At 41.6% G+C, this 27863-nt stretch overlaps 2 protein-coding genes across 2 annotated transcripts in view; both read right to left on the reverse strand.

Moving 5' to 3' along the window:
- Positions 1–822: 822 nt before the first annotated feature.
- Positions 823–7386, reverse strand: SHBG (sex hormone binding globulin). The gene is made up of 8 exons (XM_075861240.1): positions 6911–7386; positions 5029–5138; positions 3642–3831; positions 3372–3539; positions 3002–3167; positions 2580–2722; positions 1941–2166; positions 823–970 (listed from the first exon to the last, which is right to left on the reverse strand). The coding sequence occupies exons 1-8, from the start codon at positions 7019–7021 to the stop codon at positions 840–842; spliced, it is 1245 nt and encodes a 414-aa protein (XP_075717355.1). The 5' UTR covers positions 7022–7386; the 3' UTR covers positions 823–839.
- A 3001-nt stretch (positions 7387–10387) lies between these two features.
- RASA2 (RAS p21 protein activator 2) overlaps positions 10388–27863 on the reverse strand; it is a 107903-nt gene continuing 90427 nt past the window's right edge. The window contains exons 19-24 of the mRNA XM_075861241.1: positions 24847–24953; positions 23624–23706; positions 23292–23500; positions 21584–21687; positions 17921–18101; positions 10388–15854 (exon numbers count right to left, since the gene is read on the reverse strand). Coding sequence (XP_075717356.1) covers positions 15824–15854; positions 17921–18101; positions 21584–21687; positions 23292–23500; positions 23624–23706; positions 24847–24953 — 715 coding nt within the window. The 3' untranslated portion in view covers positions 10388–15823. The remainder of the gene's footprint in view (positions 15855–17920; positions 18102–21583; positions 21688–23291; positions 23501–23623; positions 23707–24846; positions 24954–27863) is intronic.

Here is a 27863-nt window from a genome sequence, read left to right on the forward strand (position 1 = left end):
GAAAGGTCTGACAGAAGCCATCAACGGAAACCGAACGCTGATGAGAAGAGGCCCTTAGTGGTTGGAAGCTTCACTATAGATTCATTTAGAAGAATTATATATTTTACAAATGCGATCACGAAGCCAAGGATTGTACATTCCTAGTGGCTCTTAGTGAATCAGATATGAATTGTAAAAGACCATTGAATGACATGATTTTGCATATTATAAAACTTCAACACTCATTGGCCCACTTTTATCATGCATTTTAGGACAGGTTCTGGTGGACACTAGGAGAAAAAAGTTCCAATTCACAATGTGCAATAAATTTGCTGTCATTTGGAAAGTGACTAATAAATTTGACTAAAACTATAAATCCTTGAAGACTAAACCCACTTTTATAAAGGGGTTATGTGGAGAGCGAAAAGTATTAGCAGTTTACTCCATGCAGTATGTGAGTACACACGCTAATATACATTACGGTCCCCGGTCTCGCTGATTATGAGATTTTAATTGATTTTTATAGTGCTGGCGGGGGACCGGAAGTTTAGTGGCACAGTCTTCCTTCATGACAACACGACTCTTCGTCATGTGGCCCCGCTGTACTCTATGTAATCGCTGTACTAGTCACAGATTGGTTTATCTGCCTTTCAGACAGTGCAAAACTAGCTAAATTTATTACAAAGGTATCTTTTACTGAATTTGGTGCAAACTATATGACTGGTGTAAAATATGCCAGTCTTAATAAATGTGGGCATTCTCTCCAAATCCAGCAAGAAAAGGTGAATATAATGATTAACAATCAGAATGCTAGTACGAAAAAAAATCACAGACTCCAATGAAGACTTTCACATTATTCACTATATTGCCAGTGGGCAACTGTGACTGTGCACATGAGGGTGTTTGTACTGAGCCGAGTCGATCTCAACAGCTGTTCCTTGTAGAGTTATCTTCAGACACCCTGAGAAACGTGCTCCAGGCTCAGCTTGTTCTGCAAGATAAGAGAATTTGATAATTAGAATGGACATGTACATTACCTAATCTGTGTGCCTAGATGCCCAAATGGGTTTCCATAGACCATAGAAGCAGGCCTACAGTATATTGGTCAAATTAACAAAAATTAATTGTCAAAATAAATGTCAGATCACGGGCAATCAATATAAGGTTGACATTTTAGGGCACATAAATTGGTTTATATTTATCACGGCGCAAAGTAAAAAAAACAAAACTTTTTTTTAAAAGAAAGTTAGAATATAATGTTCCATGTAAACCTAATCATTCTAAAACAAAAAAAGAAATAAGAATTTATGAAAAAAATATATCGAAATAGCACCCTATATGTTGTGGGGCAAAAAATGGAAAAATCATTTGGTTTGCCTATTAAATAAATCATGTATAGGCCAGGAGAAATTACTGTAGCCTTACATAGGGGCCATTCAGATGAATGGCCATCAATATAATGCATGGAAGGCTGGAGTCCAGTTACAGAGCGGCTTTCCATTCTGGCTCATTGAGAGGGATTTCAAGCATGGGGACCCCCCCTCTTTGACGTCCATAATTACGTCCATATGGACCCCCCTCTTTGACATCCATATGGACAAGGGTTGTATTCATAAGACAACCCCTTTGAGGTTCTGACACAATAATGAGTCTCAAAGCTGACTTTAGAGCGGACTTTGAGGCCAATTGAATTTTTCTTATGGGGTGAGTCAGAAATAACCCATTATTGATGATATGTCCTGTGTGTGCAATGATAAAAAAAAGTTTACATTGCAATTAAATGTGGATGTGAACATGTTCTATACAGATGGAGGGTGGACCCTTAGAATAATTTCCTCTGGTGGACTCAAAGAACCCCAGTCCAACACTGCATAGATTAGAAAACAACATTAAGAAATATAGTTCAGGTGTTCTGACCTCCAGGATGTGGACTGGCTGTGGTCCAGACAAAATAAATTTACCTGAAGTGCCTCCAATATAAATTTGAGAACCAGCGTCCAACCATATGTCTTCCAAAGCCTTGAAGTCTACTGGTAGAATGTCCATGGAAGAGGAGGCCTCATTGGTACTCAGGACAACCTGATCGGACTGGATCACAACATTCACACTATGCCAGTTGTTGAGGCATGCACCAGATGGGAATTTTAATGAATGTGCTAATTTTCCCAATAGTGAGACTTCTAGAGCCTGAAGACAACGACATAATATTAAACATAGATTAAAGACTAAAAACATCTAATGGAAAAACGGGTCTAGAAAAAGTACTTAAAAAGGGAGCCTGTCCGTAGGTATGGAGCCACTAAACTACTAGCATGCGGTTATGCAGCTGGGATTTAGTGTTCCAAAAAGAGATATTTAGGGAAGTTAGTAATGTAAATCACAACTCACCGAGATGAGGGGCATCGGGCGCATGTGCATAACGCACATGAAGCCAAAGTGCGTCAGATGCTGCCGGACTCTTTTCTTTAAATGTCCATTTTTGAGGTAGGCAGACCGGGAACACTAAATCCTAGCTGGATAAAGGCATGCTGGTGGTTTAGTGGCTCCAAATCTAATGACAGTTTCCCTTTAAGAAACAAATAAAACTCAAGGGTTGTTACCAATTTCTCCAAATCCAAAGTGAATGTCAGTGCTGAAACGTTCCCTGCCCCAGACAATGCCAGCAGAACCCCACCATCTTCTAGTACTCGGAAGGAGAGCTGAAGGGCAAGTCTCCAGGAATCTTTGTCCTTTGTTAGAAAAACTAGAAAAAAAAATAGCAAAATATTAAAGGGTAATTCCATCAATATATATTTATGGAATATCAATGTCAAAAGGGGAGAAGAAGCAGGGAAGAGTAGGCACGGTACTTTTCATTATAGTCTATGGAAGCAGCCATGTTCCAAGAAGCAATGGGGGAAGTGGGTCCTCCATTCTCTCAAATCCAATCAGACATTTATGGTGTAAACTATGGACTCTGCAAAAGAATTTCTAATTTAAAAAAAGTAATAATCACTTGAATATAAATATGAGCACAACTCACTGGCTGGTTTAAAGGTAGCATAGCCATGAGAAGGAAAGAAAGCTCCCGGTTCCTCATGTTGAAAGCAGCGCCGGTTCTCATCTGTCTCCATTGCGTTGTCTAGGGCTTCTGTATTCTTTTTCACCCAGGCCCAGTTACGCAAACACCCATCTAGTGCAGGAGTTAGCTAGACAGAAGGAACACATAGTGAGGTCAGTTACACTCTTCACAGTGATGTCTTACCCGTAAACTAAGGTGTAGAGTAGATTGTAGGCATTTGCTCATTGTTTGATGTGTATTTCTATATTTTTGCTCTTTTTTTATATACATTAATTTGTTTTTTATGGAGTGTCTATCCATTTAATCTCTGTGCCACATAACGACATAGTACCGGCCTAAGAAGCTGCATTTCACTGTTTGCGGGAAGATCACCCAGGATGATGCCAAGTGTGGAGTAGCTCTGAGGCACCAGCTCATTGTTCACATGAAACGTCAGCATCACCACAATGTCTCCATTTACTCTCACATCAATAGTGTTGATCGTACTGTCTACAGTCACCTGCAAGACAAGAACGTAAACAATAAATGCAGCCCTAACTTCCATTGCCCAAGGCCCGCTGCGAGTGGTGATCTACAATGTTGATAGAATGCTTCGTCTCACCTTCCTCCATTTTCCATCGCTCACATTTGGTCCCCACTTGGAGAGAACCATCTGTCCATTTCCGTTACTCATCTGTACTTCTAGATGACGATCTCGGACCCCAAGTACAAACCAATTATACTTTCCAACATCTCCATAGAAGATGATGCCTTCTGGGTCAAAGGTTCGGAAATCAAAGGAGGAGAGATTACTGTGGAGTACAGGACAGCCAACACATTAGACCAAATGGGCACCATAAACGTGTACACATCCATACACAAATACAAAAAGACAGCATGTTAGTCATTGCTGGACTGACATGAAGATTTCCTTTTCTCTTCACAAAGAGGTTCTGCAGCACCGGGAGTTTAAACCATACAAAAACTTTTCCCCAGCTGTGCAGAACTTCCAAATACAAACCTGAACTGCTGAAGGGCCTCATTTTGAAGAGGGAGACTCATGTTACCCAATGAGTGACTGACCTGAAGCTCCGATTTTGTTTTTAAATGAGGTTCTAAGCAGCTGATGTCCGCCCTACTGCCAACTATTAAAAAAAATTAGTTTTGTGGCCTGTGTAAATTAACTTTTATATTATCCCTGAATTCTTTGGTGACTTTGAAGATTCTTAGAATTTACAGTCAGGGGTAGATTACCCTAAGTGACATTATTTAAAGGGAACCTGTCATGCATAATATTCTGCCCTCACTGAAAACTATGGCCAAGGCAGAGTAGACTGTTGATGCACCCCCTGGCACCTCTCTAGTGAAGCCCCTGACCATTATTGAATGGCCAAGTGAACACCCAAATGTAAACCCCATTGAGATGCAGTGGGGGAATTGAAACAGATTGTAAATTCATCGCACATTTCAAAAAAGATTCATGGAGACTTGGGAAAAAAATTGTCCTATGTCAGAAACTGGTAGACGGTTAAACAAAAAACACCTGCTGTAGGTTGTTTCTGCCAAAGGGGGAATACCCAGTATTATAGCCAAAAGACGTAAATGGCATATCAGTGTACTTTCGTTCAATGATAATTTAGAATTTGTTAGTATTTTTTGATTAATCACATCACCTCTATATTTATATACAGTTAAAATAGAAATTAAATATTAATATATATGCTTAAAAAAATAATGAAAGGATGTGTCCTTACTTTTTCCCATTCAACGACATACAGACAAATGTTATTTGCAAAAATATCTATATATACCTGCAGATCATTAAACATTCCTTCCATATCACATTGCACATACAGACCATTCATTTTCTCTTCATTTTTTGAAGATCCACCATGTAAACACTCTGCAATCCTTATGTAGCCGGTTCTCATACACATATTCCCCCACGTGGCAGTTTATCTGCAGAGCAGATGTCAGACTGTTACAAAACATAGTGAGATGGTTAATACCTTGTTAGTTCAGAAAGTTGGAATTCCAGGCGCAGAACACTCCGAGCATCTCCATTCCCTATGTACAAATTCTCGGAGGATCTCACCAGCTTCTCAACAGAACAAGGCACCTGGAAAACACACCACAAAGTAACTTAAAACAATCACATTTTTTCGTAGTCCAGTGAATATTTCATGAAGTCTTTTAGGGGAAAGGCTCTTTCCTTACAGATTTGGTAGATCGGAGTTTTATCATTTGCAACAAATCAAGACTATTGTGTTTATCTGTGGATCCGTATAATTTTGCAGGTAAATTTACTTATCTTATGTCAGAGAGTTATCACAATGCACAGGGGGCACAGGCCCAAATTCAGCTCTGCTACATCTGTAACTCAAAAGCTTTATGATTTTTTTAACTAGTGATATCATCCTCATAGATTGTAAGCTCTTGCGAGCAGGGTCCTCACTCCCCAGGTTTGAATTGTAAATGAACTTTGTCACTATGTAATGTCTGATATTGTTTGTTTCATGTTCCCTCTAAATTGTAAAGTGCTGCGTAATATGTTGGCGCTATATAAATAAAGATTATTATTATTATTATTATCATCCTCATCAATTCTGCATATATCATGAATTCTGAAACTCTTCTCTGGGTAGATATGAAATAATTCTAGAAGCTTTATTAAATTTTTAGAATTCTAAATTTCCCCTAATATATTGAGTACCTTTTTCACGGAATATAAGCGGATATGCAATAAACACTGGCTAAAAGTTGATGACACTTTTGTATTTGTGGTACATATGTTGTATTGATTTTGGCAATTGCACATTTGTTAAAAGAAAACCAATTATTTAGATAAAGAATAATAATAATAATCCATTTATTGTATCTCATTGTCTAATGTAGTCCAATATGCCATATAATAACATACTTTTGTCTCCATGACATATCAAAAGTGAAAGTGTAGTTACTCTTTAATGAAAATACTGTTTAGAATACACTGCTAATAGGTTTTCTAAAGTGGTCAAGACCTTTAAGATTCGGCAGGTTAATCTATAGAAAAATACCTAGAATTATTGAAATCAAAACAAAATAAATTTTTAATATTGTATTATTATTCAAAAAGATCTGTTGCCGTATCATTGGCCACTTTTGTTTAATTGCAAACAAGCAATACTCTGGTTACTGGACCAGTTGTTTTTTTTTAATCCAAATCTATTGATGCCTATTCCCTTTTAGAAGAGTTTACTGTAGATTTCCAGAAATATTGTATTATAATTGTGTGGAAATTATTTTTGGGGCTAGAAACATCAAATCCCAGCATATACCTATAAAACATTTGCCGTTTATTTGCAAAGATCATGAACCTCGAACACTCATCCAAACATCTAGATTCCTTTGGAATGGTCATTAAAAGTGAAAAAACAAAAAAAACAAACACAAACATACAAAATCATGGAAACAGACTTGTCCGTTATTTTTTTTAACAAAAAAGTTCCAACTATTCCTAAATAAGAATTATTAGAACCATTTTGAACGCAATTTTACAGAAAATTCCTACAGGAATCCTTTACAAGTACAAGAATAAATTAATCTATATGGTGAACATGATGAAAAAACACAATAAAGATTTAAAATATAGATGTAGCAGATCTAAAAAAGTTAAAATAGTTCTTAAACTCTTCATGGCTGCATTATTACTCTGAGGTACAATAACGTAGTGGATCTTGTAGGGAGTGCTGTGGAAAAGAAAAATATCACATTGTAATGATAAACTCAGCTCTGCTACATCTGTATAGGTATATAAAAAATATTACTAACGAAGTATGTGCCTACTGTGGTTCCTCAGATAACTTACACTATTAGTAACTGATCATTGCCAGTTCTTCATTAAAATATTACCTTTGCTGCGTGATCCTGGTTTGGGTCAGGCAATATCGTCCCCACAGTAACATCTCCATAGGAAAGCAGGCAAATAATGACCGGAATGAACACACTAATAAAAAGCTTCATTTCCTTGGTGTTGTGAACATGAATGGCTGTGACACGTTCACTGTCCTTTATATATTAATAGGAGGGGACTGACTCTTCTTATGTCCCTTATTCAAACGCCAACCTTGGCTCCAACCATAACATGTTCCCAGTATCTGCCTCCTGCAGACGTTTTACAGGAACACAGAAGATGTCCATTTAACCCTTCACCAATGCGTGACCATCTGGACTAGTGTCTGTTCCCTGAATAGTCTGATGGTCCTGAAATAAAATAATGTTCCGGAGTGTAGATTTATAAAGAGGTTTGTTCTCTACTAGCTCTCTTAGGGAACCGTGGACATCATAGCGGGTGGTCCACGCATTATATGGAAGGCTAATCATCTGTGGAACGCAGCCGCTGAAGGGGAGATTTGTGGTGGTCTGCACTTTCCCTTGGAGATAATAGCTGATCGCTGGGGATGAGATAAGGCGAACCCGCAAAAACGGGTTGTTTTCATGAGACAACCCCTTAAACAGTTATAACCAATGTCATTAAAGGGGTTTTTCCGGTTTCAGCAAATTAATGTTATTTTTTGTATAATTGAAAGTTACACAATTTTCCAATATACTTTCTGTATCAATTCTTCCGTTTTCAAGATCTCGGTCACTCAGCAGGAACATTCATTGGTTACTTCCAGTGGATACAATTCTGTGTACGGTCACGTGATGGACACACAGGTGCTGGGATCATTAGAAGACACATACTGTAACGAGCCGTGCACATGTGTCCATCACATGACCATGGACAGAATTTTATCCACTGGAAGAAAGCAATGAAGGTTCCTACCGACCTCTGTCGGAGCAGAACAGAAAGCCCAGGCGCAGGTGTGAATATAGCCTAACAATAGCACAATCAACAATCATCCAACGAGCCAAGATGGAGGGGTCAGTGGACTTCCAGGCCATTATGCTTTTCCAGGCGCAGAAAATGGATAAAGATTTTATCATAAAAGCCTTGAATGACTTAGTCTGTTGCATCCAAAGTCATTTTAAAAATTGGTAAGGGGTTGTTGGATAGTTATGGGATTGAGGTAAGGACAGTTTTATGGTCTGTCAACGATGAATGTATCAAGATTCCTCCATCAAAAACAACACCAACTTTTTTGTGATCTCTGAAACCCAGGATCCTGGTGAGGAACGAGTTGGGAGTAGCTACAATAATTCTCCATGGGTAACACCAAAGCATTGGCGTCATGAAATATTTTCTGAAGTTTTATTTTATTTGTTTTTATTTATGGACTTGTGATTGCACTAACAAATATGAATGGGTTCAAAGACTACTTGGGATGACACACACACACACACACACACTTGGGATGACACACACATACATACTTGGGATGACACACACATACATACTTGGGATGACACACATACACATACTTGGAATGACACACACATACACACTTGGGATGACACACACACTTGGGATGACACACACATACACACACTTGGGATGACACACATACACACACTCACTTGGGATGACACATGCACACACACACACACTTGGGATGACACATACACACACACACACTTGGGATGACACACATACACACTTGGGATGACACACACACACACACACACACACACACACACACACACACACACACACACACACACTTGGGATGACACACATACACACTTGGGATGACACACACATACATATATAAAACCTTTATTCGGGCATTCTGTAGCTGGGTTTAGCTAAAAATGTATACAGTGGATTTCAAAAGATCTTTATTCATAAAAATGTCTTCAGATTGATAACTTTTTTGTCAGAACTGTCCCTTACTAAGCATTTTTAGACCCAGTGAGCTCTCCGAACAGGTATGAGCAGTTTTAACCCCTTAATGACCAGGCCTGAAAAGGCCTTCATGACCAGCAAAATGTTTTCGTTTTTGCCTCTATGCTTTTCAGCAGCTATAACTGTTTTATTTTTTTAATTTATGTGGCTGTATGAGGCCTTGTTTTAGGCGGGAGAAACTATTTTTTTTCGCGCAGTTTGGAGGTAAAAAAAACACAAAAAAACTCATTTATTTTTACAGCGTGAATATAGGAAAAAACGATTCTCGGCGTTTTGTTTATTTTATATCCCGTTCATATTGCACGCAAAATAAACTATTACATTTATTCTTCAAGTTATTACGGTCGTGACGATTCCGAATATGTGTAGGTTTTTTATTTTTATGCAATGTAGGGGCTATAAAAAATAATTTAATTCAAAATAATGACTTTGGGCAATTTTTTAATTGATATTTTTCATAATTTTTTTTTTAAATCCCATTAAGGGAGAACTTGTTTTTTACTTAAAATGTATTAGCATACTTCCGGTATGTGTCACTACAATACACACAGTGTGCCCTAACAGCAGGTAGACTGTACAGACAACCCTGGGGTCCTCTCTAGGTCCCCAGAGTGGACTACAGAAGAATTTCCCGGTCTTCGATCGCGTCACCGGTTTTCCAGTGACACGATCGAAGAGGGGAGTTCCCTTTGATCATGTCGCGGTCACAAACCACAGCAATCAAAAGGGTTTAACAGCTGGGGTCAGAATGGTGGGGCAGATTCATGATTCAAAATGCAAGAAATCGTAGTGGCTTAAAATGGTGCCAAAATGTGGCATAAAGTTAGACAAGTGTCGAAAGGTGCGTCAAATTTATCATATAGCATGAGTCACTGTTATAAATTTGGAACATCTAGTCTAGTTTTAAGATGTCTTAATGCAAGGTATTAATATAAAATCTGCCCAACTGTGTCTGACATCCAGCTGAAATGAACATTTGGGAGAAGAATCGTGAATAGAGTGTTAGCTTTCAGTCAACCAACCTGGTCAGAAATGGCCTCTTCAATGCCATTTGATTGAGAGCAGCTGACACATGAGGAAAGCACTGTGAGGAGAGTCCGTTTCAGCTGGATGCCAAGCATATTACCATGTTCCCTAAACCCTGCTATTGGGAGCTGTTAGTAGGGGCGTAGAGGTAGCATTCACATCCCGGGCCTGGAGCCGGAGGAGGTCCAAAAGCCCCTCAGCCTCATAATAAGACACCAGTATTATAAATGATATATGGCAAGTGGGGGCCCGGTTAGAGATTTTGCATTGGGCCCAGGAGCTTCAAGTTACTCCTCTGGTTAGCACCAACTGCATTAACATTCTGTGGGCATCTAACTGGAATCCCAGATGAGTGGTGATTTAGGATTCATTACATCAGCTAAATCCTCATAACCATTGTTGGAATTGTAATCATTAAACATAGAACTAGTGCATAAGGAATTCATAAGTTCACATGCATAGACGTATAAAGGCAGATGTGGTACTGGAGATTACAGTTCAATAAGACGACACGGTTGAGCTTTCATTTCTGTCATTTTATTCAGTAGAGGTTCTTCTCCAACCAGTAGTTTACAAAAAGAAAAACATTAAAAAAAATTAACAAACATGAAATATGCCTGATGAGAAAATAAAACCGCTAATTAAAATAAACATTTCCACGATTTCTCAAGGTTAAAAGAAAGAGCTAGACTTCAGAGCGATGAGAATAAGCCTTACAAAAAGCAATGTGGGAAAATGAATAGATCTCAGTTCCGGGAACTGGCAGTGCCCATGCATGATCCCAGCGCAGAAGCCAACAGCATCCACAATAGCTCTGCCTCTGGGCCTGCCTTATTGAGGGCACCAGGAACCTTCTAATAACCCTTATGCGACAGAAAGATAAAATCAACACATATGGAAGGAATCATTGCGTGTAATGCCATATTAGTCTAAAAAAAAATAAAAATACCCTGTTCACGCATATAAGAAAGTGATTGTTCTGATGCTTTACAGTATATAAATAGGAAACGGTATGTGGACCATACAAAGACATATGTTCTATTCCAGGCTGGTAAGCACACTGCCGTTTCTCTAGCAGTTGTCACCACACACCATTTTGCCACATGCTGGACCCTGTAGTACGGCAGCTGCGGGGAGAGATTATTTACACATGATTCATAGGACTATCAAATCGATGTCTGGTTAGAATTCCCAGATTTATCGGTCACATATAAAGAAGAAAATACATTCGCTAATTTGAAAGAGTAGTTCAACCATAACTTTAGAGTCTCATTGGACGTTGTTCCAGGGATTTATTCTGATTGCCATATTTGTAGTTGGGAAGTCATTTTTTGCCCTAATATTGGGCAATTGGCATCTGCCTCATAGTGGGTTTTGCCTTCCTCTGGATCAACACAATAGGATTATAGGTTGGACTTGATGGACCGGTGTCTTTTTCCAACCTTATCAACTATGTAACATGTTCCCTAATTAAGTTTTGAATAGAGAGTTAGGAATTATATACATATTATATAGATATAAAAATAAAATCATAATGAATATGTATTTAAAGCGATACTCCAGGCAAAAGCTAAAAATACAGCTATTGCCCAGAGTGGAGGCACCCAGCCTAGCCCAAAAGTTTTACCTAAATGATCCCCACTAATTGGGGATCCACCGGTGAATTCTGGAATGCTGATCCTGCAGACTGACTGTACGTTCAGGAACCTACTTGGGAACCTGCTCAAGGTTTGACTCAATGTCAAGTCGGAGCGGACCTTGTGTCATTTCCTCGGCAGGTCCTTTGTTGGGTCACAAAAACCACTGATGGACAGCTAAACTTACGAGCAGGCTGCTGGAATGGTCTGTAAGAATACACCCATAGATCCCCCGATCGGTAGAGACAACGTAGGTAAGGCTGGGTTCACACGAGCATGTTACGCCCGTAAAGGACGGAACCTGTTTCGGCCGCAAGTCCCGGACCGAAACACACTGCAGGGAGCCGGGCTCCAAGCATCATAGTTATGTACGACGCTAGGAGTCCCTGCCTCTCCATGGAACTACTGTCCCGTACGGACAACATGATTACAGTACAGGACAGTTGTCCTGCAGCAAGGCAGGGACTCAGCGTCGTACATAACTACGGTTCGGGACTTGCGGACGAAATATGTTCCATCCATTACGGACGTAACATGCTCGTGTGAACCCAGCCTAAGACTTTGGGGATGGGGTGGAAGGCTCCCCATTGGGCAATAGCTGTATCTTAAGCTTTCGCCTAGAGTATCACTTTAACAAGCCATGGCATTCACGTGACAGCCTGTTCTAGCTGAAGATTCAGGATAATTCAAGGAATGTAAAGTTCAGAGTTGAAGGCTTGTTCCTATTGTTTGTTAAAGAATCCACATTTTTTTACCCCATTCCCACGATATGACTGCATGGTCAGGAAATGTAACCAGTGCAATTCAGTATGCCGATATGTACATAATTATGAAAGATTCAGAAGGGGGTTTTTAGACCTACAATATAAGTCGACTTTGCTTAAAAAGACAACCATAATTAACCTTTAATTATGTTACCAGCCATATACACTTTTTCTACCAACTTTTTATTGCTCCAATGAATCTAAATTTAAGAAAAAAAATGAAGCAGCTTTGAAAATAGGGTTAATAAAAATAAATTTGGTCAATTAGTCTACAGTTCCTGTGCAGACCCATGTGTGTCTATGGTTACAGGCCACAAAAATTCTGATTCTGCAGTCAGAGTTCTATCTTCCATCTGCCCTCTTATCTTGCTACCTTGAACACAGTGGGGGGGGGGGGGGGAGAGAACAAGTTAACACACAACTGCAGGACCAGACTACACAGGGTTTGTTTGTAGTCTGTCGCCATGGAAATACATAGGTCTGAATAGGAGCGGAGGACATAAAACACAATGTTTTAATTATTATTTTCAAGGTTTTTTCACCTTGCATATAAGCTATAAAAAAAATAAATCACAGCAAGTATATATTTAAAAATCTAGATTTATTCTCCTGCAGTTAGATTATAAACTAAGTTCAAGTATTGTGCTCACTTTCTGTCATATTTCTACATAATTTTTTCTGTGTGCTAATAAAATAAAAAAAGAAAGTCATATTGCAACGCTTTAGGACAGAACCAATATCTGGTCCTAGAAATCGATTTTGGGACCTGACAATTTTTATTCTGTTTGAAACAGCTTCTAAAAAAACAACGTAGCCCCTGGTGTTTCCAGAAAACGTGCCCAAGGACCTGTTTCAATGTGAACAAAAACTTAATCCTTCCAATAGCGAGATAAGGCAGAGTAAAGCAGTACCTGGGGTTTTTTTTTTTGATTTGTTTTTTTTTATAATACTGACGAAAGCAAACCTCATATCTTTTCCACAATGAAAGCAAGATTTAAAAATAAATACATACAGAAAGATTATAAGTCATCTTTGGTCTTCTAAACATTTCATAAAACTTTTTTTTTGCCAATGTATTTTTTTTTTTTATCATTAAAAGAAATTACAGCATTGATCATGGAACTGATCTTAACGAAGAAAACAACTTGATACATTATGCATCTTATATAAAAAAAACGAAAAAAAAAAAAACGACTCATGTAATCCGGCCACAGCAGATTACTAAAGTGCTCAAAGTGGTGGCTGCCTTGAGGAGGCCATTCCTATAGTGAAGACAATTGGTGCAGGATCAGATTGTGAGACAATTTCCCAAAATCCATGGAGGGGAGAAAAAAAAAAAAAAAAAAAAAGGGGTGGGGGGATGGGACACCAAGTATGCAGCCAGGAGGTACAATACCACCTGCATTGTAAGTCCTATTTTACAAAAGTGATATGGACATATGCCATTTTCATAGCAATCAATATTCAACGGCATGAATACATTCATCCCCTTTCCATAGTGATGCTACTACTGGCTATGGCACTTCGTGGAGCTCATGAAGGTGACAATGGGTTTATAACCACTTTCCATGCAAGCTCTGCACATTGTTTTACACTGGGCGATTAGAGGGCAGACAAGCGTTCACAGAACGCTCGTTGCCGATAATTGCCCTATGTAAACAGGGCAGCGATCAGCAGGTGAACGCCCAAACCCTCAATCATCTGATGATCGTATCGTTTTAAAAAAGTAAAATATTATCGTTGTCAGCTCATCTCCCTGTGTAAACAGGGAGATGCGCTGCCGACATGATAGAAATGTATGGAGACGAGTGATCGGAGTAATGACCGCTCGTCCCAATCCATAGCTCCGTGTGACAGCAGCAAACAAGCACCGATGAACGATGCCTCGTTGATCGGCGCTCGCACCGGCCGATTATCGACCAGTGTAATAGGGCTTTAAGGGTCCTATTAGAGACAGCTCGTTGATCGGCGCTCGTTCGCTCCTTTCACAAGGAGCTAGTATGGGGACAAGTGCTCGTTACCCCGATCGCTCATCCCCATACATTCCGATCATGTCGGCAGCGCATTTCCCTGTTTACAGAGGGAGATGTGCTGCCGACAACAATCTTTTCAGCATTTAAAACGATACAATCAGCCAACGAACGAGCGTTTGCTCGTTCATCAGCTGATCGCTGCCCTGAACGCTTGTTTGCCCGATAATTGGCCCGTGTAAAAGGGCCTTAACTGTGATCTTACTAAAGGAACACTAAACCGTGTCTGCAAAACTAAACCGCATTTACAGACCTGGGGCAGATCACCTTTGCAATCTAGTGTTCATTCCCAAGCATTCTGAATGAAAAGGGAATGTAAGCACATGCAATGCAATACATGCTGTATTGACCTTTCCAAATCATGAAGTACATCCTATGTTATACGCCATTTCAACCTATTCAGAAAAACAGTTTTTTTGTTTTTTTTTTACCTCACAGGTGTCCTACTAGCAGAGCATGGCCTTCCACTAGGATGGTATAGGTTTTAAATGCTTACATCTTCACCCTACCACAAAATCTGCCTGCTTTGATTGGTTTACAGGTTGCTTTTATCGCCAGCACAAGTTATTGCAGAGAAGGTCTAACCCAACCAAGTACTACATGAAATCTCAGTGAAACTTACAGTGGTCCCTCATGTCTCTTAACAAAGCCACTCAGGAGGGGGTGGCAACATTAACAGACCGAAGAAACGGTTTGTACAGCCAGTGGTAGTCAATAAACCCCTGTTTCCTAAAAAAAAAATCTACGACTAAGTTATTCTGTAAGGCGACATGTGGTGGTAAACTTCGTGCCTCTGAGTTTATAGAGTTTTACTGGGTCTATCCCTAATGTTTGCAGGAGGAAAAAAATAATAATATGGAAGAAAAATAAAATAAGCACAAAGAGAAAATAACAAAAAAAAAACAAAACAATAAAAACAATTTGTACCGTCGAAAGGAAACCAGGCCCTGATTTACCTAGTTCTAGGGCAGGTGGTAAAGTCTATTGTGGTTTCTTCAAGGGCTACTCCTATTACTCTGCCACAATTCTTCTTAAACTGGCCACACTTTTCATCCAGCTACAAAGTGCGCGCCAAGGTTTAGATAGAACCCTGCATGATTGCACAGCGCTGTGCGCACTTGACGGATTTCCCATTGTCCTTTGAGTGGTGTGTCCTAACACAGCTAGGTCACTGCAACCAGGCCAAGAATACAGAATTAAAACATTAGGTGTGACCCCTCAGGAGATGGGAATGAGAAATTGACGACAGTATCTGTACAATGCAAAGTACTGCCTGCAGTGTGAAGGTCATCACAAACCAAAATGCATTGTCATTATCCCTGGCTGCTGTAAGAAACTGGCACCTCATGGCCCTTCTCTACTTTCAACTAAGACATCCAAATGTCATTGAAAATATTCCTATAAAGAGAATTTAAGAGGATCCGGTCAAGTGGTTACAAAACTCCAGCCTTCATTATGACTGTGAATTGTCTTCTGGCAATACATTGTTCCAGTTTAGTGGCCCCACATTCCTGTGGGTGCTATGAACCTTTTCCCACAATTGGATTATCTCTGAAAGGCAAAACACAAAATGAATTACAGCACACAGTGCCCCAATGGAAATGCAACATTAACTTCATGCTATAAACCAAAAAGGTCATTCCAAAAGGTAAAATTCTGTAAAGAAGTATAAATTATTATGAATATTATCATCAGTAGCCAGGTAATAATTAAGAATGTCGCACTGACCTAGACTATGTAACAACAGCCATACTATGAGAACACTGCCGATAAGATATTCACACTTTCCCACAACATCCACTATGTTAGTGTACTGGCAAAATGCTGTTGGGTGCACATTGGACTTTTTATTTTATTTTTAGCAGCGATATTTGAGGTTGTGTTTAACATATTGCATTGTTTTAAATAGGTACTGTTATCTTATAAAGTAATGGCATATTACCAAGATACGTCATAACTTTATGATCGGTGTGGGTAAACCCTTTGCATCCCCTTCACTGGGGCCATGCGCCACTGTGCAGGGAAAAATAGTGACAAGGTCGCAGAGGTTAGACCCCTACCAATCATACAGTGAAACCTCCCCTGAAGACTACACCTTTGAAAGTACTCCCCCACCCTGACAGTAATTTTCGGTCACCGATTTTCCCCACTATTATAGTCTATGTAAGAGGACCCTCTATAAGCAGACCCCCCCCCCCCCTAATCCGACCAAAGACCACTCTTTTTAGCTATTTTTTTTAGTGGGAAACCCTTTGAAAAGTTCACAAATTGGACGAACATGCGCTGTAAAACTTCTGGATGTGAGTGCATGCCAGGTAGCACCGGTGTCCACGAGAGAGCAGGTGAAGTAAACTTGCTTGGCACATCAGGGGAGAGAAGCTGCCAGCATCGCACCAAATCATTGAGGCAGCAAGAGCAGGAGGAGGAAGAGCATTTCCAGCCTACGGTGCATTATAGGAAAGAAAGGGGATGCTGCACCGAACAGCCTGCAGGATTGATGAGCAAGGGAGCCTGCAGACTACCACTGAGATGTCAATATTAGCAGTGAGGGGGGATATGGAGAGGGGAGCCCCGCCGGGGACCGGGGACGAGAGGGGAGCCCCGCCGGGGACGAGAGGGGAGCCCCGCCGGGGACGAGAGGGGAGCCCCGCCGGGGACGAGAGGGGAGCCCCGCCGGGGACGAGAGGGGAGCCCCGCCGGGGACGAGAGGGGAGCCCCGCCGGGGACGAGAGGGGAGCCCCGCCGGGGACGAGAGGGGAGCCCCGCCGGGGACGAGAGGGGAGCCCCGCCGGGGACGGGAGGGGAGCCCCGCCGGGGACGGGAGGGGAGCCCCGCCGGGGACGGGAGGGGAGCCACGCCGGGGACGAGAGGGGAGCCACGCCGGGGACGAGAGGGGAGCCACGCCGGGGACGAGAGGGGAGCCACGCCGGGGACGAGAGGGGAGCCACGCCGGGAACGAGAGGGGAGCCACGCCGGGAACGAGAGGGGAGCCACGCCGGGAACGAGAGGGGAGCCACGCCGGGAACGAGAGGGGAGCCACGCCGGGAACGAGAGGGGAGCCACGCCGGGAACGAGAGGGGAGCCACGCCGGGAACGAGAGGGGAGCCACGCCGGGAACGAGAGGGGAGCCACGCCGGGAACGAGAGGGGAGCCACGCCGGGAACGAGAGGGGAGCCACGCCGGGAACGAGAGGGGAGCCACGCCGGGAACGAGAGGGGAGCCACGCCGGGAACGAGAGGGGAGCCATGCCGGGGACCGGGAATGAGAGGGGAGAGATGCTGGGGACAAGGAATGAGAAGGGAGGCATGCTGGGAACCAGGAATGAGAGGAGAGGCATGCTGGGAACCAGGAATGAGATGGAAGCCATGCTGGGGACTGGAATGAGAGGGCTGTTTATTTATGTGCTGTACATGTTTACTGACTGCATTACACACTGCAACCTGCCTCTCCGTGTACTTTTTTTCTCTGAGAGGACCACCCTCATAAAATACAATTTTCCTGTGTATTTTGGTTGGTCGGCTTAAATTGGTTTCACTGTAAAATGATAGATGGAAACTATGTCACCAGTTCTCTAATCTAATTTAGAAGTTTCATACCCATATTAATATAATACTCACTGGCTGCCATATTTTGCACTGGTAGAACCTTTCTTGTATTTCTCGTGGGGTTCATTCAGCTTCTCAACAATAGTTTTAATTTGTTGCAGGGTGTTGAAAATTTTTACAGAATCATCTCTACTGAAGTGGTAATCACTGTGCTCCTCTGGGCCCTGATACACAGCCATGCTCGCACAGGCCTCTGAAATGAAAGGATATGTTAATGTGCAAAATCGGCCATTAATTAACAAAAATTGCTCCCTCGTTTCTCCGTGAATACATTGTATCATGTTCGTTTTTCTTGGTTATGCCTCAATGCACCCTGCATGATCTAAAAAGGAACAGGATGTCAGGGCATGTAAGGAGTTTAGTTACGCCACCGGTGGAGAGCAATAGATTGCAGAACACTTTCTTTATAGTATCTATTTTACTTTAACCAGTCCTTCTTTACTTAAAGGGATACTTCCTTCAGAAAGAGTTTTTTTTTTTTTTTTTTAAGTTTTCCAGTCCTAAGAAAGAATCAGCCATAAATATTGGATCGGTGGGGGTCAGACTCCCAGCCCCCTGCCGATCAGCTGTTCTGAAGGGGCCGTGGCGTGGTTTACCCTTCATTCCTTAGCTACTTGTACTGTGAATCTCCAACACGCTTAATTGAACCGCTGCTACAAGTGTATCGGTGATTTTTCATTCTTACTTATATTTGCTTCTTTTGGACACAGCCGGGTTTTTGATGCTGGGAGAGTATGGTGTGCTGTTGTTTGGCATAGTAAGCAGGGTAGCCCGCTCTAAGAATTATCAAGGCGTCACAAATAGGCTTCTACTTATACACGCTGCGCCTCATGACCTACACACTATCCCTCCATGTTTCACACACACTGGCACCCCATTATTAATTTATTTTTATTTATGCACTTTACTAATTACTGCCCCCTATATTTCACCCCTATTATCACTTGCACATACACTATTCATTTATTATCTTTTACTACACATCCCATGCACCACACGCCACTCCCCTCAAGACTAGTGGGAGTGGCTATTATTATTTAAAGCACCTGCTCACTCTCCTTCATCAGCATTTCTGACCTGTCTGTGTCCATTTGTAAGTATGGCCTTTTTCTGTGTTTTTGTGTTATATGTCCCCTTGTTTTTATCTGTATCGGTGATTCACAGTACGAGCAATGACAGTAATGAAGGGGAAGCACCGCTCGTACGAGCACCGCGGCTCCTGCAAAACAGCTGAACAGCAGGGGTGCCGGACCCCCCCGCCGCTCATGTATTGGTGGCCCATCCTAAAGATAGGCTATCAATTTCTTAGGACTGGAAAACCCCTTTAAACTCAACATTCACAGTAAACAGATGAAAGCTCTTTTGTTCCCTTGATAGGCCAAAATACACATGGTCTAGACAGACAGGGGCCCTGACAAGTGTATAAAATGAAGACGTATAAAAGCTGCAAAATGTGTGTAAGGCTTTGTTCACATCTGCGCTCGATGTTTTCGCTGCTCTGCTCCGGACATAGGACACCAACGGCACCCGACATAACCCATTGACTTTAATGGGTCCTTCATGATTTTACCAGACAAAATAGCGCAGCATGCTATGCTGCTCTATTTATGTCCTTGGCTTAGGGTTACTATAATGGATGAACTATCAATATTATGAGGGCTCTGTGGTCGCTTCTGTTATGGGAGCACTGAAGCTGAATGGGAGATTAGAGGGGGAAAGCTTGGCGCTCTGCTGGATTTATTATGGAGGCTCGGCATCAGTTGTCATAACATGTTGAGTTTATCAGATGCAGCGGAGTTTAATATCTCAGATATAGTGCAGAGCCTTTCAGGTGCAGAAAAATTGAATATTTGAGATGTAGAAGCGCTGTGTCTATTAGATGCAGCAGTGTTCAATATATCTGATGTAGAAGTGCTGAGTGCATCACATGCAGAAGAATATGTTATATGTAGCAGACCGGAGTTAGTGTGCTGTCAAATGTAGTAGTGATGCAGCAGAGCTAAATATGTCACATGTACTGTGTCTGGTCATAAGTAATAGTAAGAGTTAAATATGTCATATGTAGTAGAGCTGAGCTAATCAGATGCAGCAAAGTTGAGTGTAGGAAATGTCGAAGATCTGAGTCTATCAGAATTGAATGTGTCAAATGTAGCATAGGTACGATAATCAGATGTGTCACAGATTATTGGGGGCGCGATTTTGCAGTTTTACCTGCAACAATGTGTCGAACATTATGCCAGTGGGTTTTTTCGCCCCGAGGGGCCTTAGCCTGACTATGTATGATGGCAAATTGCGATCGGCCTCCTCCTCCGCATTACAGGTGAGATGGCGGCAGGTTACACAGTAATAAGCCACCACTGGGTCCATCTTGTCATGTTTCTGTGATGTCCTAAGCAAGGACTTGAACTGAGGAGGTATAGGAGGCAGCTGAGCAGCCATTTCCTTCCACCATGGCTGGGTTTATAAGTGTTCAAGATGCATTTGTTTCTCGCCAAATTGCAGCAAAAACACGCCATTTTGGCACGATTTTCCAAAAAATTGAACACAATGTAAAAAAAACTAATTTCGACCGCAATGTGTAACTCCAATAGGCAGCTGAACACATTCCTTCCAGAGAAAAGGAGGAAGAAGCAGCACAGCCTCCACAATCAGGAGACATTGCTGGAGTATTACCATTGCCTAGTGTCAGGGTGGAAGGAGTAATGGGGTAGGCAGAGCAGCGAGCCTCTTCAGAGTAACACGTACTACAACAGATTGGTCTCTGGGACAAGGGATACGGGAAGTGGAAGGAGCCGCGTGTATGGGGAGGTGGGCATGCATTGGACAGGTCTTGCTTCTTATCTCAGAGGTGCAGTGTAACAGATCACAGACTACTGAACATCTAGCAGCTCCCGGCTTCATTTTATTGGCCATATTGTCCTCCAGCAGTCAAATTACAGGGAGGGCACACGTGACCAGTATACATAGTGGAAGAGGGGTGCTCTTACTGTCACCACCCCTCACTCCTCCCCGGTGGAACTGCTGGTCAACTATATCACAAGACCGAACTATTTAAATTTTTTATTTAAAACGATTTTGAGCTATTTTCTTATTAGTGCCTGTGTCATGGGAACTTTAAAACAAACATATATAAAATGTCTGAGTTATTACGACAGCGGGAACTCTGCAAAAGATGCGTGCGCGCAGCGCGTGATGAGAAGGACCCTGTAAGACAGCAAATACATCCTGATAATAAGGAATGAGGAAGAGGCGAACACCCCCTCCAAAGTCCAGGCTCTCCTAACTGCTCATACACATCTTATAACGGTGGCACGATAAGAAGTTTCTCCATGACATAAACACTGATGGCTCATCCTTAGAATAGGCCATCAACGGCGTCTGATCAGCACAATAAAAGAGCCACGATGCTCATTTCACTTGAATGGGACTGAGCTGCAATTCCAGGTACAGCCACCCTGAGCTGCTGGGACTGTGTAAACATAGGCCATGCAGTGCTCGCAGGTTATCTCACCCCCACCAATGAAAAATTTGTGTTTTAGACCTGAAAAACATCTTTAAATACAGTTTAAAGACAGTGATATATGCAAGCAATCGTCATATAAGCAATGAATTGCTTAAAGAATGGGACCAGTACAAAACGTACAGAAGCGGGGGTTATTTTTAGGAGCATGTTACCTTCCATTTTCTGCAGTCTTGGCATATTTGTGCTGAACAGAGAATAGATCTTCTCACATTCGCGATCTCCATCTATATCTAGCGCCACGTCAGCTGGAACACCTCTGTAAAGTGAAGACACAAGAGGCATTATTGAGCTCATGACACAATGTACCCAGCACAGAACACTCTGATTCACAGCTGCTGGGACAATGATTCAAGTGTAATGAATATGATAGAAGCCAGAAGCTTTCACATTGTCCCTTCCAAGTTGATTGCTCTCCAGATAAAGTTGTAGAAAATATTATATTGGGCAACTGAAACTTTAAGTATAAGGAAGTTTATTCCAGGATTATACATACTTCCGAGTAAGGAAGACATTAGAATACAAACAATGGATGCTCCAGTATAATACTCATATATGTACATATTGCGTGTCAATCCCTACTTTTGAGGACCACTTAGAGAGCTGAATATAACCATGAATATACACTGTTTAGCCAGAATATTAAAACCAAGGTGAAGCGAATAACATTTATTATCTCGCTATAATGGTGCCTAATAAGTGGTGGGATATATTATTAAGCAAGTGAACAGTCAGTTCTTAACATTGATGTATTCGAAGCAGGAAAAATGGGCAAGCGTAAGGATCTGAGTGACTTTGACAAGGACTAAAATGTGATGGTTAGACGTCTGGGTCAGAGCATCTCCATAACAGCAGATCTTGTGGGGTGTTCCTGGTGTGCAGTGGTTACTACCAACAAAAAGCGGTCCAAGGAAAGACAACCGGTGAACTAGCGACATGTTCATGGGTGCCCAAGCCTCACTGATGTGCGTGGGGAGCGAAGGCTAGCCCGTCGGTCCGATCCCACAGAAGAGTTACTGTATCATAAATTGATAAAAAAGTTCATGCTGGCTATGATAGAAATAGGGCAGAACACAGTCCGCAGACCGGTCACATTGCCCATGCGGACCCGTGTCTACCACCTAAAGTGCCTACAATGGGCACGTGAGCATCAGAACTGGATCATGGAGCAATGAAAGAACGAGGCCTGATCTGATGAATCACGTTTTGTTTTACATAATGTGGACGGCCGGGTGTTTGACACGTATCACCTACCTATACATTGTTGCAGACCAAGTGCAACCCTTTATGGCAACGGTATTCCCTAAGTGCAGAAGCCTTTTTCAATGGGATAATGTGCCCTGCCACACTACAAACATTGTTCTGGAATGGTTGGAGGAATTGACAAATAGTTTAAAGGTGTTAATTTGGCCTCCAAATTCCCCTCATCTAACAGCAGCTGTGAGAGTCGATGGAAAAACAAGTCAGATCAAATGCAGGCCCCACCTCACAACATACAGGACTTAAAGGATCTGCTGTTAACATCCTGGTGCCGGAGGTCTTGTGAAGTCCATGCCTTAATGAGTCAGTGCGGTTTTGGCAGAACTATGGGGACTACACAATATTAGGCAAGGGGTTTGAATGTTACAGGTGTGTGTGCGCGTGCATATTATATATACATATACACACATACATACATACATATACACATACATACATACATACATACATACATACATACATACTACACATACATACACACACGAAAGGAAAATAAATCTACAGTATATCACCTTCCTATATACTGTAGATACTGCATTTTATGATCTAGGATGACTTCTTTATACAAATTTATATTCTGTACCAGCATTGTTCAATACTTACACAGTGCAGGGGCTGCAGCCTTCAATACTCTCAGAAGATGCCTTGCAGCACAGCCAGGTCCCATTTATAAATGCAGATGGATGGTATTTGCTGAGTCTTCTATGATTTCGTCTGCTCACCCTACTCAGCACCTCTATCCATTCGCTTGCTTCGACACAGTTACTGGCAAGGATGTACAGGGGCTTTTCACCATAAATCACCTGGAACATCTGTAATATAAAATAGAACATAACAACCAAAATATCCATATTTTATGTATTAAATAGGATTTACAATCCAAATGAGGATTGGTTATAACAGGCGGGTGTGAAATACTAATTATTACGACTTACATTATTTTTACTGAAGGCACTTTCATCCAGCTTCTCAACAGCCAGAATATTTCTAATAGCAATGCGGAACTTTGGCTCTTTATCTGATAAAGATACGACATGATTAAATTAGGAAGATAATAAACAGAATTCCTTTTTTATGCACTGCATTCAAATAACACGGAGGGAACCTAATGTAAACATAGTGCCCTATACTACAGTCCAGTATTGTACACTTTTTTTTTTCCAGCAAAAAAATTTAAAAAATCAATTCATCTAAAGAATGTAGACCTATCGTTACTATATTTTATTATGTTCACATATTCTCAGTTTTGATCCATAATAATAATTTTGGTTGCTTTGAAGACATGTTGCTATACAGGCTACATGTCAATTTTGGCTACAATAACACAGCATATGTAGATACATCCATATAGCGGTTTTAATCCGAGCAATACAATGTTAAATAAGCACTAAGATAGAACAGTAAAGTAAACCTTGTCAATTTTCTTTACTTCTTACCAACTAAATTGGACTACAATCCAAATCTAGCAGAAAACAAATAAAATAAGGTGCCTCCAACACCCTATGAGAGCCAAAGATGTCGGCCACCCCAATGTCCGCGATGAAATGTAAATCTACTGCCACTAATATAACAATGTATGAAGAGGATTATGAAGAGGAGCCCCGGCTGTAATAATGGGCTAATAAAGTGGAGCTAAACGTTTGACAAACTTCTGATATGTCATAGAGACATGCCAGAAGTTTGGATAGGTGGGGGTCCGAGCAATGAGACCCCCACCAATTGCTAGAAGGAAGCAGCTGAAGCGCTCGTGTCTGTTCGGCTTTTTCGGGATATAAATATATCGGTGTACGGAATCAATAGAAAGTCTATGAGCCCGTACTCCGACACATTTATTTCCGGAAAAAGCCGAACAGACACGAAACGGCCGAGCGCTCACACAAGCGCTTCAGCTGCTTCCTTCTAGCGATTGGTGGGGGTCTCAGTGCTTGGACCCCCACCAATACAAACTTCTGACATGTCACTATGACATGACACTACGACATGTCAGAAGTTTGTCAAACGTTTAGCTACACTTTAATATCTGCATATCTAAGCGACAGAGACAGGAGTCTCTTAAGAAGACCGCAGAACAGTCATCATGTACCAGATAAATAGAGGATATTACTGAATCATTCCTTCACTTTAGACTATGGAAAAGCAGTCCTTATACAACATTTACCTTTCGTCTTGTGGAAAACAAATTCTCGACTTGTCAGTGAAAACCATCTCTTATTATATGGCTTCGTTGCAATTCTAATTCGATTCTGTGCTCGCTTGTACATCTCTCTGAAGTAGAAGAGGATGAATATTTTTGAAACATTAAAATATTTTTTTTTTATAGATGCATAGTTTAAAGAGGCTCTGTCACCAGATTTTGCAACCCCTATCTGCTATTGCAGCAGATAGGCGCTGCAATGTAGATTACAGTAACGTTTTTATTTTTAAAAAACGAGCATTTTTGGCCAAGTTATGACCATTTTCGTATTTATGCAAATGAGGCTTGCAAAAGTCCAAGTGGGTGTGTTTAAAAGTAAAAGTACAACTGGGCGTGTATTATGTGCGTACATCGGGGCGTGTTTACTACTTTTACTAGCTGGGCGTTGTGTATAGAAGTATCATCCACTTCTCTTCACAACGCCCAGCTTCTGGCAGTGCAGCACTGTGACGTCACTCACAGGTCCTGCATCGTGTCGGACGAGCGAGGACACATCGGCACCAGAGGCTACAGATGATTCTGCAGCAGCATCGGCGTTTGCAGGTAAGTAGCTACATCGACTTACCTGCTAACGCCGATGCTGCTGCAGAATCAACTGAAGCCTCTGGTGCCGATGTGTCCGACACGATGCAGGACCTGTGAGTGACGTCACAGATCTGCACTGCCAGAAGCTGGGCGTTGTGAAGAGAAGTGGATGATACTTCTCGTCAGAACGCCCAGCTAGTAAAAGTAGTAAACACGCCCCGATATACGCACATAATACACACCCACTTGGACTTTTGCAAGCCTCATTTGCATAACTACAAAAATGGTCATAACTTGGCCAAAAATGCTCGTTTTTTAAAAATAAAAACGTTACTGTAATCTACATTGCAGCGCCTATCTGCTGCAATAGCAGATAGGGGCTGCAAAATCTGGTGACAGAGCCTCTTTAAACATCAGTTAGAGAGGGCAGAGGATGCTGTAAAAGTTTTCCTGCAATTTTAGGCTGAGTTCACATGTCGCAGATTTAACGCAGATTTGTTGTGGATGGTGAATTTTACCCTTTGCAATGCAAAAGGGCGAGATCGGCATCAAAGCCGCAACAAATGTGTGACGTGTGAACTTAGCCTTAGGCTACGTACACACATCTCTATTTCTTGCAGAGTTTCGTGCAGATGTTTCAGCCAAAGCCAGCAGTGGATCCAGGAGAAAGAGGAAGATCTTCCTTTATATTTTCCATTCCCTTCGAAACCACTTCTGGCTTTGGCTCAAAAAATATGCAACCAAAAGCATTGTGTGAACATAGCCTTACAGTTCTTCATTCATATTCTTTTTTGGAATAAAGTAATCCTTTATTAAGGATTTTGTCAACAAAAAACCTACATACCCCTTAAAGACATGTATCGAATAATGCCATAAAGAGAATAGCACATTACCAGAATTGCGTAGATACTGCGACCTATCTCCAACTAATTCCCTCCCCTCCCCACCCTCTCCCTCTCCCTCCCCGGTGTACCCGAAACATGTGCAAATCATTCCAAAACATGTACATTATACATAATGATGAGATTTATACATATGATTAACCCATTCCACCACAATATAAGGAATTATGCATTGCGATTATCTATATAAAAAAGACACGACCTTGATATTCAAAGTTAATGAATAGAGCGAATCAGGAACATTCCGTATTATTCTGTCTCGAGTCATAGTAAAGGAGGCTAGGCCCGATTTATCTAACCACAGGGCCCACATTTCTTCAAATTTTTTCACAGATCCCATTTTTAGATATTTAGGTTTTACCATACCAACGAGCCAATTTATTTTATCTACAAATTCTTGACGTGTTGGGGTATTTCTTGCAACCATTTTTGAGCAATCCGCTTCCTCGCCATGTATAGCAGTTGAGCTATAAGGGTATGTTCAGACACACTAATTACGGATGTAATTCGGGCGTTTTTTCCCCGAATTACGTCCGAAAAAATGCGGCTTGAAAGCATTGACAAACATCTGCCCATTGAAAGCAAAGGGCTGACGTTTGTCTGTTCACACGAGGCGTATATTTACGCGCCGCTGTCAAATGACGGCGCGTAAATAGACGCCCGCGTCAAAGAAGTGACCTGTCACTTTTTGGGGCATAATTGGAGCCGTTATTCATGGACTCCAATGAAAAGCAGCGCCAATTACGTCCGTAATGGACGCGGCGTTCAATCGCCTGCACATGCCGTTACGGCTGAAATTACGGGGATGTTTTCTCCTGAAAACATCAACGTAATTTTAGCCATTACGGACGCTGCCGTGTGAACACACCCTAACCGTTTTAAACACCTCAGAGCCCGGCAAGTCATCCACATATCCCAAAATACGAACATAAAGGCGACATTAGAATACTGACAGAATAAAATGAATTTATATACCCTGTGGAGCAGATATAACTGTGACAGTCTATGTGCCTCACTAAGAGACAATCAGGGCGTATATGCAACAATCTCTTGCCACTGCATATCTTCTATGGGATAGAGATCTCTCTACCACTTTTCTTTAATGGCTAAGGGGGGGGGGGGGTGAAGCTTTTCCAAAAGGAATTTATAACAGATATAAGGCCTTTCAATTTCTCTGCAGAACCCACAATAGTAACAGGATTATTAGTGCACAGAACTGAGGCTCCTACGTGGATTTCTGCTTCCAGAGCATGTCTCAACTGTAGGTATTCAAAAAAGGAAGATCTCGGCAAGGCGAATTCAGATTGTAGATCAGTCCTCTCCCATATTCTATCAAATCGGTATACAGTGGGAAACGGTCTAGAATGTATTCTAAACGTATTAGTCCCAAGCGCTGCAAAAAGATCATCACATGGTATGAATTTTTTTTAGAATTGTCTCGAGTAGATTCGTGATCATCTAGCCGAAGATGTTGTAGCTGTGCTGCCAAATAAATTCCAGGATAAGGGACCGCTAATCCACCGTCCGTCTTAGACCTTTGCATGGTGTCTAATT

This window comes from Rhinoderma darwinii, chromosome 4 (genome assembly GCF_050947455.1).
Source record: "Rhinoderma darwinii isolate aRhiDar2 chromosome 4, aRhiDar2.hap1, whole genome shotgun sequence".
NCBI lineage: Eukaryota > Metazoa > Chordata > Amphibia > Anura > Rhinodermatidae > Rhinoderma > Rhinoderma darwinii.

Bases quoted from the DNA above. Each gene is read 5' to 3' on its own strand.
- SHBG (XM_075861240.1), bottom strand. From the start codon at position 7,021: ATGAAGCTTTTTATTAGTGTGTTCATTCCGGTCATTATTTGCCTGCTT. The intron at 3,168-3,371 runs GTACTATGTCGT...CCTTCTGTCTAG, and splicing joins AAATGCAGCTTCTTAGGCCG to CTAACTCCTGCACTAGATGG. The intron at 2,723-3,001 runs GTGAGTTGTGCT...TTTTTTTTCTAG, and splicing joins TGCTACCTTTAAACCAGCCA to TTTTTCTAACAAAGGACAAA.